The sequence below is a fragment of the Pyxicephalus adspersus genome, chromosome 2 (genome assembly GCF_032062135.1).
Source record: "Pyxicephalus adspersus chromosome 2, UCB_Pads_2.0, whole genome shotgun sequence".
Classification (NCBI taxonomy): Eukaryota; Metazoa; Chordata; class Amphibia; order Anura; family Pyxicephalidae; genus Pyxicephalus; species Pyxicephalus adspersus.
Window position 1 is genome coordinate 95,036,606 of NC_092859.1, and position 15,513 is coordinate 95,052,118.

General features: G+C 38.8%; 1 protein-coding gene across 1 annotated transcript in view; it reads left to right on the plus strand.

The window, feature by feature from the left end:
- Positions 1–15,073: 15,073 nt before the first annotated feature.
- The window catches only part of LOC140324019 (F-actin-capping protein subunit alpha-2-like), a 15,709-nt gene continuing 15,269 nt past the window's right edge, over positions 15,074–15,513 (plus strand). The window contains exon 1 of the mRNA XM_072401558.1: positions 15,074–15,173. Within this exon, the coding sequence (XP_072257659.1) occupies positions 15,135–15,173 (39 nt within the window). The 5' untranslated portion in view covers positions 15,074–15,134. The remainder of the gene's footprint in view (positions 15,174–15,513) is intronic.

Below are 15,513 nucleotides of genomic sequence, written 5' to 3' on the forward strand. Positions count from 1 at the left end.
ATGTACAAAATCTCGGGCTTAACCATCCTTGCAGTTTTTTTTTGCCCGAGCGAAGGTCGGGCTTAACTGCAAGGAGGTTAATAATAATAATAAACAATATTTATATAGCACCAACATATTACGGCTTATAAATAATTTGCATTAAAGCACATAAATATTCATCAATAAAAGTACACAAATCATTTTATTTAAACTTATCACATCAACTAAGATAATTATTGTTTTTCGACTACTATTATTTTTTTTCAACTACCACCAGGACATTATCTTGCATAATTACAACATTTTTTGATGCTTAGTGTACACTGCCCTGTCCAGGATACCTTGTATTGTAGTAGTAGTGAAAGAGGTAAACACTACAGGAGTATGGTGAGAGGATTTGCTAGGATTGTGAAAGGCCCACGGCATCCTGAAGAGAGCATTAATGTGTAGCAACCACGACAAAGGGAGAGATCGTGCAAAATTGTTAGACGGGGTTAGAAGGGCATAATTTACAGAGAGCAGGGGTCAGAAATACTGTATATGTTCAAGTATAAACTGATCAGAATATAAACCAAAATACCTATTTTTTACCCTGCATATACATTTATGCTCTAACCATATCTGAGAGCCCTCACTGTGTGTGTCAGCGCCATGTATGTGTTACTGGGTGTGCATTAGGATTTTACTAATGGGGAGAAGAGGACTGTCATACTACACTGAGAAGGACATCGGAAGTATGTTTATTAGGATATAAAGTAGGTTCTCTGCTACAAACTAACGCAAGGTAAGGAGGGGCCAACGTTGAACGGTAAGAAGAAAATGGGCCATGTTTATTGCAGATAGGACACAGTTATGCAAACAACAGAGGAACAAAGACTGAAGATACATTCAATTACAGTCTGCCTGGTCAGTCACAGCTTTCAACACAGAACAGCAAGTGGTGCAGAAAATCTAATTAGTAGACCATAGAATTTGTTGTGTGTACATATGGGATTGTGTCAGTTACGCAAACCCCACACTTTGTGGAATGGTTGTATTATAAGGAGTATAGGTGACACAATTTTGCCAGAAAGTGTTTTTCTCCAGGATAGGAAGAGGCATTCAGAATGACCTTAAATGAGAGACAAAGAATGCTCACTGCCTGGATATGGAGCTGATCTTTTTGTGTCAGTAATTCCATTTGCACACCTGAAAGAAGCATGCAGGTAACTGTGTGACAAATCATGTGACAATTGGGTCAGTGATTCAGAAAGTATTAAAGGCAAAGGATCAGAATACCAACAAGGCAAACTGCATGCTTCAGAACCAGGTCAGAAATGGCAGTTTACATATTCTTTTAGTATAGATCCTCTTTTACATCACAAATTGGATGTTTGAGATTACAACCCACATATTTTATTCTACAAAACCCAACTATAAACGTTTACAGTTGCTTCCAATACTGGAATATGAGGAACATAGAATCTGATTTTTTAAAGCTCTCTAAGATTGTAGAAGATATACTAACATGGAAGAACTTAGGTGATCCAGGAAACCTGGAATGGATCTGGTCCAAAATTTAAAACAGTTGCAAAATGATAGGAAATGATTTTATGAAATCTTTTTAAGGTTCTCCCATGATAGTCTATATCTCCCAGTCATAGAGTGATTTAATAAGGCCCATGGTGTCATAAAACCTTTAGGAGGAATATACAGACATAAAGTCAGTGTAATGTAATCAGTTTATTGTGAACAGTTATAGCCTAAAAGTTGTTGTAGCATCATATTTTTTGCTTTTTGTACAGGCATTTATAGATTTCACTACTAGGACAGAGAGCTAAGTTAAAGAATCGTAATAAATGAGAATGAGTCATGTGTTTGAATTCTCCAGTAACCCAGCACTTCCTCATCAGTTCTCCCTGATGAAAGTGTCTTTTATTTGTTCCACTGACCTTTTATCACGTTGGCTTCAGTGATTCAGCAGAGTGTTCCGCATTATGGTCTCAGCTCGCTTTAACAATGTTTGGCAGGAGCAGGCACATTACTCACGTTACGTTAATTACATTGTCAGTATTCTTAATCTGGATCAAAGTCATCCTAGAGAGATCTTGGAGTCACAATTCTTTGGACTGTAGTGCAGCTGTTTTTTAGGAGAGTGAAGAGTGATCCTTGTCAGGGTCTTATTATAAGCCCCATCACCATGCAATGAATTTATCAGGGGCTATGAACTTCTCATGCCCACCACACACATTAACATTTCATTTTTAAGTCTGAAGGCATGCAGTACCCTGGAAATAGGCCAAAGTTTTATAATGCCCAAGGATTTTACTTCAGCAAATTTCTTTCAGCACCTTCATTACTGTATATCAGATTAGTTTATGTTTTGCATACAGTGACTATATATACATTATACAAATAGAACTTTACAGAAAACAACATTGTGGTATTTGTTAGCACTTCAGTCAGGAATATGGTTACATAGTTACATAGTAGGTTAGGTTAAAAAAGACATAAGTCCATAATGTTCAACCACTAGGTAAATAAACATATCGCAGATATAAAACCCTATAAGACATAGTTGGTCCAGAGGAAGGCAAAAAAAAAAACTAAAAAAAAAGTAAAGTTACATGTATCACACAGCTACTTACAAGCTAATTTTACACATTCCATCCAGCCCTACTCATATCTGATATAATGTCATTATGTAAAATATTTGATTTATGATGTCATCATAAACACTGGAAAACAGACACACTTTGTGCAGAAATCTAATACATCTCATATTTGTAAATTATTTGCAAGGGCCATAAAAATAGTATTGTCACCAACACTGCTGGTGGGGGCGAGGGGTTAGTGTGAACCTGTGGAGCCGTGTCCGAAGAAAAATAAAATGTAAAAAAGCATGTAGATTTTCTGTTAATAAAAGCTGTGGTCAGTAAAACTCCCTACAAAGCTCCTGCTGACATTTTGTGACATTTATATTTTATATTTACATTTATATTGACATTTATAAATAAGGCAATCTGACATTCCCTTAAACATTCCCACATTGGCATCCTCAAGGGTTCATGTGTTTCAATGGAAGTAATTGATTCCCACAAAATAAATGTATGAGGGAATACCAAATTCCCTGTTTTAAAAATAGAGCCCCTTGACTTAATTGCAAAGCCTCTGAATAAATAATTGTCACCAAATTTGTTGGGGTGGTGGAAACATGTCCCAAGTGAAAATATAAATAAATATTATATGTATTCTTTTGTAAATAAAAGTGCAAATAAAGTCTAAAAAGATTTTATAGCTAATGTAAGCATGTCCTAAGTAAAAATTGTTTTAAAAACCAAAAAAATCCAGTAAATTATAATAAAATACTTGGTTGCGTCTCCCAGCATTCAGTTGTCTCCAGGACTTGGTGCGCAAGGGATGGTGTCTACAGATAGGCCAGCAGCTGACCAGGAGCCCACAAATACAGAGTACAGAATTATCAGGAAATCCAGAAACAAGCCAAAGTCAAAACACAGGAAATCAGTCCACCAAGCAAGGTACAAAGGGAAGGGCACAAGCAGAGTCGGGGTCACAAGCAAAGGTCGGTCCAGGCAGAGTTCAAAGGATAGTCAGGAACAGGCACAGGTCAATAACAGAGAAATACTCCAAATCACTCTAGCACAGGTAAGCCCAGCAGACGCTATAACAGCACTGGTGACTGGAAGCAGAAAAGGCTTTAAAGTCCCCGCAGCCAATAGCAGTGCAGGACTGAGTCAGGAGCTGATTAGCCTTTAGAATCCTCTTCAGCTGTGCATAGCCTACCAATGGATGCTGGGGATGCCATAAATCCATCAGGCTGCACAGCTAAAGGGAAGCAGGGGCTGCTGCTATCTTAGTTCTAGCTGTTGCAAATGACATTGCTGGACAGAACAATGTTTATTACTGTGATGGTGCACAGCACGGAGTTGCCGGACAGATGAGCATTTCCTAACATTAACTCTTGGAAAATTGATGATGCATTTATTTAAACTTTGGGACATGCACCCAAAGATCCCTCGGTTGCCCAAGAGGATATTTTTCAATTATTTTGGGGTATATATTTTAATTCCTTTGTCTTTGTCTTTAATTTACATAGGCAAGACAATGGGCCTGATTTATGAGAGCTCTCCAAGGCTGGAGTGGATACACTTTCATCAGTGAAGCTGGATGATCCTCCAACCCCTGAACAGATTTGGCATTTGTTAGCAAATGTTTAGAACCCGGGACCAGATCCATTTCAGGTTTGCTGTATCACCCAGCTTCACTGATAAAATTGTATCCTCTCCAGCCTTGGAGAGGTTTAATAAATCAGGCCCAATAACGCCAAAAAAGTCTATTTTGACAAAGGTGTTGCACAGGCCAACACTAGAAATGTAAAAACCACTGTAGTCAATAAATTATGAGAGCTGAAGTGGTAAATCTGTATTTTAGCCACATCCCGAAATTACTACATCGCCTTTTGCCTGCCATTAACTCTGCCTTGTTCTTTTAGAATCCTAGCAATGCCTCTCCATAATTTGTTTTTTATTACCTAAAATTTATCAATAAGAAATGAAATACATGGGAGCATTATTTCTCCAAGACTCCAATTTGAAAGAGGAAGCCATATAATATAAAATAAATAGTATTAAAGAGGTACAAATGTTTTTCAGGAAGTATTATTATTATTATTATTATTATTATTATTAAACAGGATTTATATATCGCCAACAAATTACGCAGCGCTGTACATTAAATAGGGATTGAAAATGACAGACTAATACAGACAGTGATACAGGAGGAGAGGACCCTGCTCCGAAGAGCTTACAATCTAGTAGGTGGGGGAATTTCACACACAATAGGATGGGCGATATGTAGTGGTGGGAAGTAATGAGGGTTTAGCAGACAGAAGAAGATGGGTAGGCAAGTTTGAAAAAATGAGTTAAAATGAGTTAAAATGAGTTAAAAGTATGTTAAAAATAGTTAGATGTATGCTAAGCCCATTCTGTAAAATGCATCTAAACTATATACACACTGGATATCAGCTTGCAAATTGATTCCAGGACAATAGTTCTTTGAGCCTCTTTTTACATTTTATGAACTGTGTGGAGACTTAAGTGGTTCTCAAATAATGATTGGCTAATTAAATCTTATGTACATACTATACCATATCAATACCTTCTCAAAATAGCTGGAGCTGCATACTACTGAGACTGTCAGAAGAAAATATATACTTGACACACATAATGGGCAAAAGTTTTTGAAGGCAAGTTTCTGAGTCAAGTAACATACCTGCTGTCTAGTGCTGTAGATTTTCCTGTACAGGTAGATCATATCCTAATCTTCTACTACACATACTGCATAATTCTGACATTGATAGTTTCTTTGTTTCAAAGCAAACTCAAGCTTAAGTTACCTACCTTTTTAGCTGACACAAAAATGTCTTCACATGCAGTACCTATTGTATCATCTAGTGACCTGTAAGAGCCCATAGCTTAGAATCAGAATAGGCTACATACACATGTTCAATAATTGTCGCTGGAAAAGATCTGACACAATCCTTTCCAATGCCAAAAGACTGAACGAGACATACAGCGTCATTCTTCTCTATGTAGAGGGAGGAAGCGATGGAGCGGCACTCGGCTGCACTTTCTCCCCTTCACTTGTATTCCGATTGTTCGTTGCTCGTAGATCCGCCAGGACAGATCCATGAACGACGCTGGTTGAGCTCTGCACACATGCCCTGAGGCTTTTATCGGACGAGAATCATCTCACGTGTGTTTGTAGCCTTACACTTGCTAGATTGGCCAATGGCCAACTTCCAGTAAAATAGAAATGGTTGCAGACTCAGAATGTACTGGGACTTCAGCAGCTCTCCTCTTATAAGGGTTAGAACTTAAGTTTCAGGCTAACCCAGAATGTTTTACTTAAGATGGCCCAGAACAGTGAGAGGATGTGTAATTCAGCATGCACCTGGGGCAACAGTAATAGATATAATTTGTTTTATGTGCTTTGTCCACTGCAATAAAGTAGCAAGAACATCGGCATTGCATTTATAAAGTTTGCTTTCTCTTATCTTATTGCAGAATGGTTGTATAGACTGATATTCTTTCCTATCTTCTGTGTTTGTGGTAAACCACAGGAAGCTCTATGCACACAGCAGCTGGGTTAGCTCTTTGACCTGCCATCCATCTATATAAAGTTTCCTAATTTGAAGCATTTTATTGTGGTGCACCATGTATACCCTTAACCACCCTAATAGGGGATCATTACTTGAGAATGTTACATGATTTTATGTTAACAGTAATGCTATTGGTAACGCATGTTTTGTTTTTGTGTTGCATTCTTTCCTTTTTCACTAAAAATATAACCAGCCAACAAACAACAAAAAAAAAAAATTGCAATTCTGATCACCGATTATCATATCCTTCACACTCCATCCCTTTACGTAATGTCCCAAGTCAGATCCTTAACACTCATCTTTTTTACAAGGTCAGACCCACCTCACTTCTCTGCTTTTCTTGTTACACCATCCATATTTTTCTCCACTACTTCCAGGCTAGCATAATATAGTTCCATATCAGATCCTCCACCTGCCTTTCCTGCACATTTTGCTCTATGTCAGATCCTACTCCTCTGAGTCAAGTAACATACCGAAATACACTAACATACACTACAGAAATCAGTGCTCATAACAGGCATGTAAAAAACTGTCATACATGAACTGTGCTTTGGGAATTACACTAAAGAAATGAAAGATTTCAGTAGACAGGACAGGGGGACTTTCAGGGGGGTCTCTCTTTTGGGACACTAATAGTAAATATTAGTATACACACCTGCACTTGAGACGTAAGACTTTGCTAAAATAACAACATCAGATGGACTGTTCAGATTCTTATCAATCGCTGGTTCTTAAACGGTATGTACGTATAGCCCATTGAATTGCAGATGGAATAGGGAAGCATTTTAGCCCTGACAAAAGACAAATATATATATTAGAAGATTTCCTCTCAAATATGTTGTATTGACAACTTTCACTTGGATCTATAGAAAGGGTAAATCTTCCCAGCTGAGACACAGACAACAATAACAACTCAAGTGGGGTTTGAATTGCCTTCCTAGTCTATTCGTAAAAAAGTGGTTATACATGCACCTTAATTAGCAGTAAAACGATGTATTTGTATAGAATACTTCAATCTCATAAATACTTATATACTTAGAACTATAATATGCATTTACCAACAAAAATAAATGGCTGTGGCCTTGCCAGGTCCATGTATACACTCTGCACACTTGTTTGGCCATGTAGAGAGTCATGCTCTGAACTCTCCATCATTTGGCATGCATGTGCAGAGGAAATGCCTAGGCTACACCAGGAACATTCTAAAAATAGGTATGTGGTGCATCAATACCTAACAGATAAGTATAAGACTGGAAAGGAGGGCTTGGAGTAGTAGGACTAAAAAATAAATGAAACGGTACCATTTCACACTGAATGGTGTAACAATATTTCAAAACACCATTTAGAAAATGCATTTTAACATGTTTTCTTCGAAAGGCATTTTATATTGTGTTTGCAACCTATTAAAAACTTTAATTTTCATTGCAACCTGCAACACAAGTCTTTTAGAAGTAAACTTGGAAAGAAAGGCAAGTCAATGAACTTCTTCTGAAAATGTACCAACACTGCCATCTAGAGTAAATCTATTGATCTGCTTTTATTTAATTTCTTAATTGCAGTTTGTTTTAATGCTTTATATTATACAAATACCAGAAGTTTCAGAAAATAGGATGCAATACAGAATCACAAATAAGAATAAAATAAAACAGTTGAATAAAAATCAATATGATAACTGTTAAAAATTATTACAACAGTTCTCAGACATTCTTTCTGAAAATGAAGGCAAGACTGCTGAAACTGCTATACAGCTTTTGAAGTGAGTTTTAACATTTGACATACTGTATGTATGTACACATCTACATGTATTCTGATATATCTGTACATAAATATGTGTTAGAAACACTAAACAGGTAGCAAGTGTTTATAGTGGAAACCCAATCATCCAAATCACACTAAAAGTGTTAGTTTTAAGGGCTTCTCACGCAGTGTTATAATTTATATTTTGTTGGATGAAGAAAAACATCCTATATTTTTTTGGGTATATACACTACTGTCTCTTTGTGAACCTTGATTACAAATCTACTAACTTTAAGAAACAGCTAAAAGTCTGCCCCTAAGTTACCAACTTTTGTATTGTTTCCCAACAACATTGAAACAGCAAATAGGACTCCTTCCCTGCCCAATCACTTAAGATCAGTGAGCACTGCCTTTGGCATTATGGTGACCAGCAAACTAAAACACCCATATAAAAGCTGTGCTATCTTCATTAAAGGTATGATTTTAATTTGAAATTTTCCATTTAAAATAAGAACAATGCTTTTAGGCCTTCTGAAAAATGTGTAGACGTGTTTGGAGCAGATCAGTCCAATTCAGCGTTTAAAAATCTGCACTTTTGGTTTAGAAGTTAAACAGATATAAGAGATTTTTAAATCCCTGTTCTGGGAACAACTGTATTATTTTAGAATTCCCATTTACTTCATTGGTAATACCAGGGTAAAATAGCATTAAAAAACATAAAAAAATGCAGAATAAGATGGGTGGTTTAACTGAAGTGAATGGCTGGTTATAGGTCCTGAATGTCTGCCAACCACTTAATAACCACTCATCTATGCTTTACTCTTGATAGAAATGAGTTTGGACGCCGTGTGCATGTTGGCACTTTTTTTTATAAAACAGATAACGGTAATATTAAAATTAGAAAAATATTGATAATAATAATGAATACATTCCTTTTTCTCAGAGTACAAATGGCTGCAGTGCGCACAAATAAGTGAAACCAAAAACATTACATGCTTCATCCTACTGTTCCAAGGATTGCATTGGATAAGTAGTTAAAATAGGTGATTATAGCTGTTTTTTTAATGTAGATTATTGCTGCCCACCAACTTTTCATGTTAATTGCAAAGCCCCTGAATATAGTATTGTCACCAAAAATGGCACCTCAAATCAAAATAAATTTTAGCTATAGAGGACAACAAATGTTTCTACTGCAATCAAGGTTTTTTTTAGCAAGGTCCTTCATTAACATCCCAGTAGTTACAGATACAATGGGGTTTTATCATAATCATATAAGTCAATCATAATATTTTTTGTAAATATTACACGTTCACATATTTATGAATTCCACTGCACAAAATCTATGATTTTGCCATGAAGAAGATGTGCAAGAGGCCTGAAGTATGCACAGTTGGAAAACTGCTCATGTGACCCTCTGCACATTGCTGGATCCTAAAAACATAACTATCAGTAAAACACAGAACAATAAAATGTGTTTCTGGTATTTTTATTTCTAGGGATTTCTATAATCCTTTCTAGAAATGAGTAAGGGGTACTATGTACCTCTTTACTTATTCCCTAGGGTAGGGGGCAGATATCTGGCCTCTCTCCTTTATTAGGGATGGCTTTTAGATTCTAAATAGAATAGGCTTCCCAGCTGCCGATACTCTCAGTATAGGGGTAACAGCCCCTCTCCCCAACAATGACCCTTGCCACCATTTGGCGCAGGCAGGAGTCTGTTTTTCGGTAAAATAAGGGGGGATTTTTGGCAATTCCAGTGGATCTTTTATGGATAATAGAGGGGGCACATACACTCACTGCCTTGTTTCGTATGCCAATTAGAGGGTTGGGGGTTTAGAAAAAGTAAAGTGCCCTGTGCTGTATTTTCTCCTACTATTTCTTTTACCTTAAGACAATTCAACAAGAATCATTTTTTTCTACTTCCAAATTTATAGCACCTAGAAAAGGAGCAGCTGTACAATATTTAATGTGAAAGCCTGAACCAAAATGAACCTTGGAGTTCTGTCATTTCTGAGTTCCGAGTTTCAGCTCAGAAGCTGCTAATTCTTCCCTTAAACTCAAAATTCCACAAATTCTGAGTGATAATTCCTAACTGCAATGACTTCTTATTCAAGATCCCAATAATTGATGGGACACCACCTGGGATTGTTGTTCCCAAAGTTTTTGTCAACAACATCGCCCAATTATTAGAGCTCTTAAGAAAACATACAAATTTTAGTTTGGCTGTATATTGGGCTCCCCATGTCATCTGTACCATTTGTTCCAACGAACTGCGTGACTGGCTAAATTGTGTAAAGGTAATCTAAATGATTTGTATTTTTGCAATCCAAGTGGATTTTAAATTTAAAGGAAGCACCTCATAATGATTAATTGCCTATGAGAGGAACCATGCAGCTCCCAATGTTGCCTGCTGGTGGCACTGTGGTTTAGCACACCTTGCATGTGCTTCCACAGGCAACCAGCAGGTGGCTTGCTGCAGAGTCACCTCCTGGTTTGGCAACACCTGTGGCTAATAAAAAACAGGCTATATATTGTGCCTTCACAAGCCTTAGCATTATGTCAGAGTTTCTACCAACAGGAGGGAGACCAGCATTGGCAGCATACACTATAAAGCCGCAAGTCAGGGATAAGTTAAATGCAGTTATTGGAAGCGAATAGTGCAACAATCCTTAAACATGCAGATTTTTACAATGGGGAACAATATCAACAGCAAAAGCAGGAGCGGGATTTCGAAGAGCAAGTGACCAGAGCACCAAGCAAGGATTTAAGTTCAAGCATTAACAAAATGAGAGGCCATGCGAGGCTTGTGAAGGCAGAATATATAGACCTGCTAAATATGAGCATAGGGAGCTTAAGGGTTCCTTACATCCTACTTCTGTACCACCACATGATGAACTTGCTTCTGTAGAAGGTGATGAGGAATACAGTGAAGGTGCAACTAGTTACAATTTAGAATCATCTAATCCTGATTACGTGTCTGATGAAGATTCCGAACCAGAAAGCAGAGCTGAATGATCTTGTTCATGACCTAAATCTATCCAAAGCCTAAGTAGAAGTACTTGCATGAAATAGGTGTTACTGCAACTCATTAAAGAACATGAATTCTTAACTTGACAACTTTCCTACTAATAATCGCTCGTTGTGTTATTACTATGACATCAATGGACTCTTCAACAGTTTGTCATGTTTTCGGGTGTCTCTTTATTGTTTCTTTACAAAGAAGCCTGAAGGCAGTCCTACTGCAAATTGGCTATTCCAAACCATGTGTACCGATTACTGTTCTGTTCTTTGACAACATGAAGATCTTGCTTAAACCAATCTAATAGAAAAGACACCAGTGGAACACCTGTGGTCATCTAAAGATCATTGGCATATTGATAGGAATGCAAGGAGGATACACAAAAACTGCTGTTTCCTTTGCCTATGTGATAGCCCAGCTGCTACAGGTCATTGGGTCTGATTTATTAAAGCTCCCAATGCTGGAGAGGATACACTTTCATTAGTGAAGCTGGGTGATTCAGCAAACCTGGAATGGATCTGGTCCAGGATTAAAAACACTTACCAACAAATAGCAAATTACTTTGAAAAAATCTATTCCAGGTTTACAGGATCACCCAGCTTCACTGAATAAAGTGTAACCTCTCCAGCCTTGGAGAGCTTTCATAAATCAGGGCTATTATGTCAAGCATATCTGGCAGCCAAGAGATACCTAGTCGTGTCAAATTCATACCTCTTGATGATCCACATAAAAATTTTTTGTTACCTCTCCATATCAAGCTAAGCTTGATGAAGAACCTTGTAAAGGTCATGGGTACTTTGTTGAGAAATTTCCAAACATAAGCACTGTGAAAATCAAGGAATGAATGTTCATAGATCCACGGATCAAGTCTGTTTTGCAGGACGAAAGTTTTAAACAATCCTTCTAAGCAGCTGAGCTAGAAGCTAGGGAGCCATTCAAGTGGCATTCAAGTATTTAATTTTTTTTATATTAATATAATGTGATATGATGATTTAAAATTAAAGTAACATAAAGTTAGTTCATATAAATCAATGAGAAAAAGAAACTCTGCACTAATTTAATAAGATGGAGCAGCACACAAAAAAGCGGGCAAACTTTCAATAAATAACAGTGGAATAACGTGCCGCTATAAGAAGAATATAAAAACCATGAGGTTGAAAATAATGGACTGTAGTAGCGGCATCACTCGCGTCTATAGACCAGCGGCATCTCTGCCTATGCATGGCCCCGCATTGGACTGTTTTATAGACGCAAGTAATGCTGGGAATTGTAGTAGCGGCATCACTGGTGTCTATAGACCAGCGGCCTCTCTGCCTTTGCATGGCCCCGCATTGGACTGTTTTATAGACACAGGGAATTGTAGTAGTGGTGCTATTTCAGTTTCCAGTTTGGCCAGCGACTTTGTCGAAGTTTTTAATTTTGGCCTACAGTGTATTTGAGTTTGACACCCCTGCCTTACACGAAGCAATTCGTACTTCTTTTTTTAAGCACGTGGGCAAAAATATATATCTATATATAATGTGCAGAGACTAATGTATACTAACTAAAAAATATACCTTGCCAGAAAGAATGTTGATGGGTTGGAGTCAATGTTTCATATCCATCTGCCCAACCGATTGTTATTCAATTTCAAAATATATCTGTTAACTAAGGAAACAAGTAGCACAGAGTGAGGCACATTTATCATTTCTGTTGTGCAGTATGGCAGCTGTTAGCAGGAACACAAAAACAGATTATGAGACAAATAGGAGTTCAGCTTCATTTATCATTCCCCCATGCTGCACTGCAATCGAATTAAACCTGTCCCTGACCCCCTTCTAATTGTAGGGGAAAATCTGTGTTACAGACATGAGCAAATCTGTCAGTTGCCCTTCTGCCCCTCCATGAGCAGGGTTTACAATTACACATAAAAACTGTTGCACAGATTTTACTGAGAAGCACTTGATTTGCATTTATTGAGCTTTCCATTTGCTAGATAAAGTTATCTTGATGACCGAACACTGAATTGCCTAAAAAAAAGTCCATCACTGTGCATAACCTAGAACCTGCTTCCATACCTGGTAAAGAAAAAAAAAATACACTCACCTATGTCTGCGTTCTAGGTCACTTGACAGCACTACTTTGTCTGAAGGGGACTACTGATCCATTGTCACTCCTCTGGTCTCCAGCCACTCTTTTCCGAGTTAACTGCTATCCAAGATTCCCACTGCTGGCCAGCCAATGGGAAGTGTTAATATCCTGAAGACAGGACCCTGAAAAGAGAACACTGGGTGCTGGAGGGTAAGGTTAGCGTTAGCTTTAAGTGTCAAATGGGCATTTTATTTTTTTTACCCACACGGGGATCTGTTAGAAGGGAGTGGGGTGGAAGTGTGTTACCTCTATATGGTCACCACAGAAGACAATGTGTAATGTGGGCATAATAAGAAACCAGTGAGAACACAGAAGAGCAATTGAATAAATTGGATTTGGCTGTGAGAGGACTGAAACCTCCAATCGTATATTGTACAATATCACCTTATCAGACGATAGAAGGAGCAACATAGTTGAAATTCTACAGTAAATAATGATCTTAGGAGGAAAACCCTCTGCTTTATCGATGAATGTAATACCTTATCTGCCAGATGACAACGAGAGAGAAGTTACCCTAAGAAGGTTCATTTCTCACCTTGCATTGGCCATAGGGAGGCAGAATATAGGTAACCGCATTGCTACATTAGTAATGGCTCGTGCAATGTCCATGCAGTCTCTTAGGGCTGTTCACACAGATGATAAAGTTATGGTGAGGTTACTGTTTTCCAGAGTCCAAATCCAACTGCTGAATGTTCCTTGGAGTTTTCATGAGGTTGTGTACAGTAGTTGAAAAGCATTTATGAAAATCTTGAAAACTTCTATGGAAGCATTTGTCCAGCATTATGGTTTTCTTACACGTAAAATAAGGGGTATAAAAAGAAACGTGTCACTTGTATGTATTTCTTCTTCCTATATACTGCCAAAACCTCCTCAACAGTCAAAGGCTTACAAGGAGTTGAAAAAGCATTGCAAATCTATGCAAATTGGTGATAGAAAAACTGACCATGGGATCCTTCCTATCATGGGGAGTCTCTATGATTGCTCACATTTTTTTCCATTATAATGAGATGCTTTTCAGTTGTTGTTTTAGGATTTCAAGCACTAGAACAAGTACACTAGCAAGTGTGAACAAGTCTTTAAACTGAAACCAGAAACAGGACAAGGAATTGGAAGTCTACACAAAGCTTTATTTTTAGTTTGGATATAGTAATGAATCCTTTGTCACACCTATTGGTGTTGCTGTCACTATAATAATTGGGAACATTCTTGTCCCAAATAACACCAGGTTGAACAGGAAAGTAATGGTAAATGCCCCCAGTGAGAATGTCCCAACCATTCCCCACTTCTAGAGGTGGACTCACTATCCGGCATGGTAGCCCTGGGCCCATAGGTGACAGGTTAAAACACAGCCCCTCAATATATTAATATTAACTACAACTGTCCCCTCCATCAATAGAAAAACCTGAAGGTGAAATACTCAGGAACTCATGTGATAAAGATGGGATATTTTTGTGATCATTACACCTCTCAGGTCTCCAAACATCTGCAGGGCAGTGTTGGTATTTGAACTAAATTAGTTATATGGGATGACCTCCCAAGGCTGGGGCAAATACTGGAGAGTGGTGAAAGCCTTTTCTAGTTCCATTCTCTGATCATATAACGGTCTTCCTCCTCCTACTCTGCCAGCTAACCAATCACTGAAGACCTAGAGATTCCTCAGTAATTGTGTGGGGATCAGGGCAGGAGCAGGTAAGAAATGGGCTGCCTGGGGGTCTGTCACTGAGGGGTCTGTATTTGGGGACAGGGGGCCTATTATCTGCCTCTGATATTTAGATCTATGTTGGTATCTGTCACTTACATTTGTACTACACATGTGAAATAGACACTTTGCATAACCCCAGAATCTAACATTTATCTTTATAAACCACACCCATTATTCAACACAATTTAGCAATGTTCACTTTTTTACAGCATTATCCCTTTACATAGCTGCCATCTTCATCCAATTCTGATGTCCTGGAGGAATGTAAACTATCTCCGTGCGCGTTCCCGTCACCCCAGCACGCTGCGCGCTCGCGTCACCTCTCCTTTGGGCGGGCCGTCGCGTGACGTGTGACTCCGCCCTCAGGGGCGCGCGCAGTCAGTCAGGAAAAGGGGGTGAAGAAGATGGCGGATGTGGAGGAGCAGCTGTCTGATGAGGAGAAGGTCGGTGCTGTGTTTATGTGTGCGGAGGTAGCAGCCGCCTTATACACGCCATGCAGGCTTAGAAGGAGGGCACACGGGTGCGGGGGGCGCTGTGTAGGCCCCGGGGAGGGGGACATGGCGGGCACTGTGTCAGGATGAAGGTGGTACAGGTGAGTGGGCTCCGGTGACAGGGCTCAGCTCGGGTGGGGTTGGCTGACTTCCGCTTTCCCCTCAGCTGCTGCTGCTCGCCTCTTCTTCCTCCCGGCGTCTCCGCTCCTTGTACGGCCTCGGCCGAAAATAGGAACCAAAAGGGCGGAGACCCGGCCGGGGCATACACCGAGCCTTGTACCCGGATGGCTGC